Source organism: Amphibalanus amphitrite, unplaced genomic scaffold (assembly GCF_019059575.1).
Source record: "Amphibalanus amphitrite isolate SeventyFive unplaced genomic scaffold, NRLGWU_Aamphi_draft 001402F_arrow, whole genome shotgun sequence".
In the NCBI taxonomy this organism is placed as follows: Eukaryota; Metazoa; Arthropoda; class Thecostraca; order Balanomorpha; family Balanidae; genus Amphibalanus; species Amphibalanus amphitrite.
Window position 1 is genome coordinate 1 of NW_024882895.1, and position 2,365 is coordinate 2,365.

General features: G+C 55.3%; 1 protein-coding gene across 1 annotated transcript; it reads left to right on the forward strand.

Moving 5' to 3' along the window:
• The first annotated feature begins 25 nt into the window (after positions 1–25).
• LOC122372797 lies at positions 26–1,625 on the forward strand. Its single transcript, XM_043350387.1, has 2 exons — positions 26–160; positions 779–1,625. Exon 2 carries the CDS (start codon positions 869–871, stop codon positions 1,589–1,591), a length of 723 nt encoding a protein of 240 aa, XP_043206322.1. The 5' UTR covers positions 26–160; positions 779–868; the 3' UTR covers positions 1,592–1,625.
• The last annotated feature ends 740 nt before the right edge of the window (positions 1,626–2,365 follow it).

Sequence of the window (2,365 nt, forward strand, 5' to 3'; positions counted from 1 at the left end):
ATTCGCTTCGCTGTTTTTCCAGGACTCGGGCGTTCAACCTGCTGCAGCTGTTTGATTTCGTCACGGTCCAGCTCAGCAAGCACTACGCCAGGAGGGCGTGCGACGTGGCCAACGGCCGGCAGCGGGCGGCACCAGCCAAGAAACGGGCACTGTGACGCAGGTATTTTGCATGACACGAGAACTGATTAAGGTCACATAAGACAGCTCGTTTTCCAATGCTGGTCCCACCCGTACTGCCACATGGCTGTGCAAAGTGACCAATGCAATCGGCGCACCCCTAAGCACCAATAAACCACATGGCTGTGCATTCACACACAAGAGTCTGTCACTGTACCGCTGTGCCACTGTAGGGCCGCGTGGTGTTGGCGCTGTGTGCCACATCTCGTGACTCGTTTCGCGTTTTTTCTTGTTTCTTCTTTTTTCCCTTTGGGGGTCTGTTTTAAAAGGCCAAGCTGACAGTACTGGGGCGAATGAACAGGTTCGGATTTTCGTACAAGTAACCGTCCGTCAGTTTATGTTGTACAGTCTGTCTTAAAAGTCCGCGAAAAAGCAACGGTGGATCCATCAAGCCTGACCGAGGAAGGGCCTGCTCAATTTGAGTCATCAAAACAATTGATATTCTCGTCCATTCCCCAGGTCAATTGGTTCGGTGACTTTCAAAGTAAAGCAGGCCTTTCTTCAGTAAGGCTTGATGGATCCACCGTCACTTTGCGCGGTACTTTTAAGACAGACTGTACATACGAATTTTACAGGATTTTATGTGTTGCCCCTCCCACAGGTGACGGAGTTCACCTATCAGGTGAAGTCGCTGACGTCGGTCGGCATCACCTACCTGGTGGACCTGAACGTCGGCGCCTGCACCTGCAGGATGAACCGGCGGACTGGCGGCTGCAAACACCTCCGAGCCGTGCGGCAGCAGACTGGCGCTGTGCCGGAGGCGACGGCGACAAAGGAGACGCGGAGGGCCTTGATGGACATCGCCATGGGGACCAGCCAGCAGCTGCCAGGCAACTGGTTCGACCCTCTGGTCGCCGAGCCGTCCACCTCGTCACCTCCTGGCCCCACGCCCGCCAGCGCCCCGGGAGTCGCGCAGCCCCAGCCGTCGCCGAGTCCCGAGGAGTACGACGACGACGCAATGGACTTCGAGGACCCCGCCGCTGCGGCGGCGGCTGTCAGTGGAGCTGAGCAGCGACGCTCAGATGACCGGACGCGCCAAACCATGGCGTTCATCCAGGAGTGGGCAGCCTTCATGTGCGAGGCAGTCGTCCAGGACGACACCTGGGAGAGGGCTGCCGCTGCCTTCCAGCAGAGGTGGGGCCAGCTGCCCACTGCTGGCCGCCAGTCCGCTCTGCACCAGTTTGGGGGTGCGCAGGGCTGCCGGCGGAACGCCACCCAGATTCCGGTCCAGCCGACCAGCACTGCCCGTCGCACCAGCACCAACGTGCGGGGGCGCGCTCGCTGGCCCGCTGGACGGCCGTGCCGCTCCGCGCGCACCGGGGAGCACGGCTACGTGGCAGCCTCCGCCAGGCGGTCGGCGGCGCCCCACAGCCTGGCCACCTGTGTTGACCAGAACCGCCCCCTGGGGCGCTGAGTGGTAGAGGTGAAGTGGGGGAGACCGGGGTAAGTTGGTGCCAGGGGGGGGGGGGGGTAAGTTGGGACGGAAGGGATATTTCCAATCAGGGGTGTAACTTTTGCTTTTGAGATGGGGGTGCACTTGGTGATGGGGGCGACCTTCAGTGAGGATAGGGGCGCTTCCAAGGAGCATACATGGTGCATATCTCTCAACAGGCGCGCACACAGGATTTTTTAACGGGGGGGGGGGGCACGACCTGCAAACTGGGGCCCTCCATGCCGAAGGACCACAGACCCCAGCCAAAAAAGCTCCCCAACGTGATTATATTTCGGTCGACTTGAAACTTAGCTTCTGTCGATACATGATAAAACAATTACTTCAGTTCCCGTTCAATTTTCAAAGCATTAAATGCTCCATTTTTGTTTACGCAGCATGTTTCATTCAAATACGATCCAGTGAGTCGTTATCACCATTTTAATGTCTCTCAATTTCGGTAAAGTGCTTCTTTAAATGCTAAAATAAAATGTTTGTTGGTATATTTCGAAATTCAGACTTAAGAATGATCACTATTTTGTGTTCCTCCAATTTAGTTTGAACACAGTCTGATGCTGCAAATGGGATTGCAGTTCATTTATATTAACCCAAGGCCCTCTATCCGGCGCACCGATAAACGGGTGTCAAGGCTTCTACTTATAGGTACAAGAACTTTTCAAATAAAATGAATATTTTTCATGTGCAATTTTAATTGTAAGAGCACTAAACACCCCAATGTTAGAGTCCAATGGTACAAAA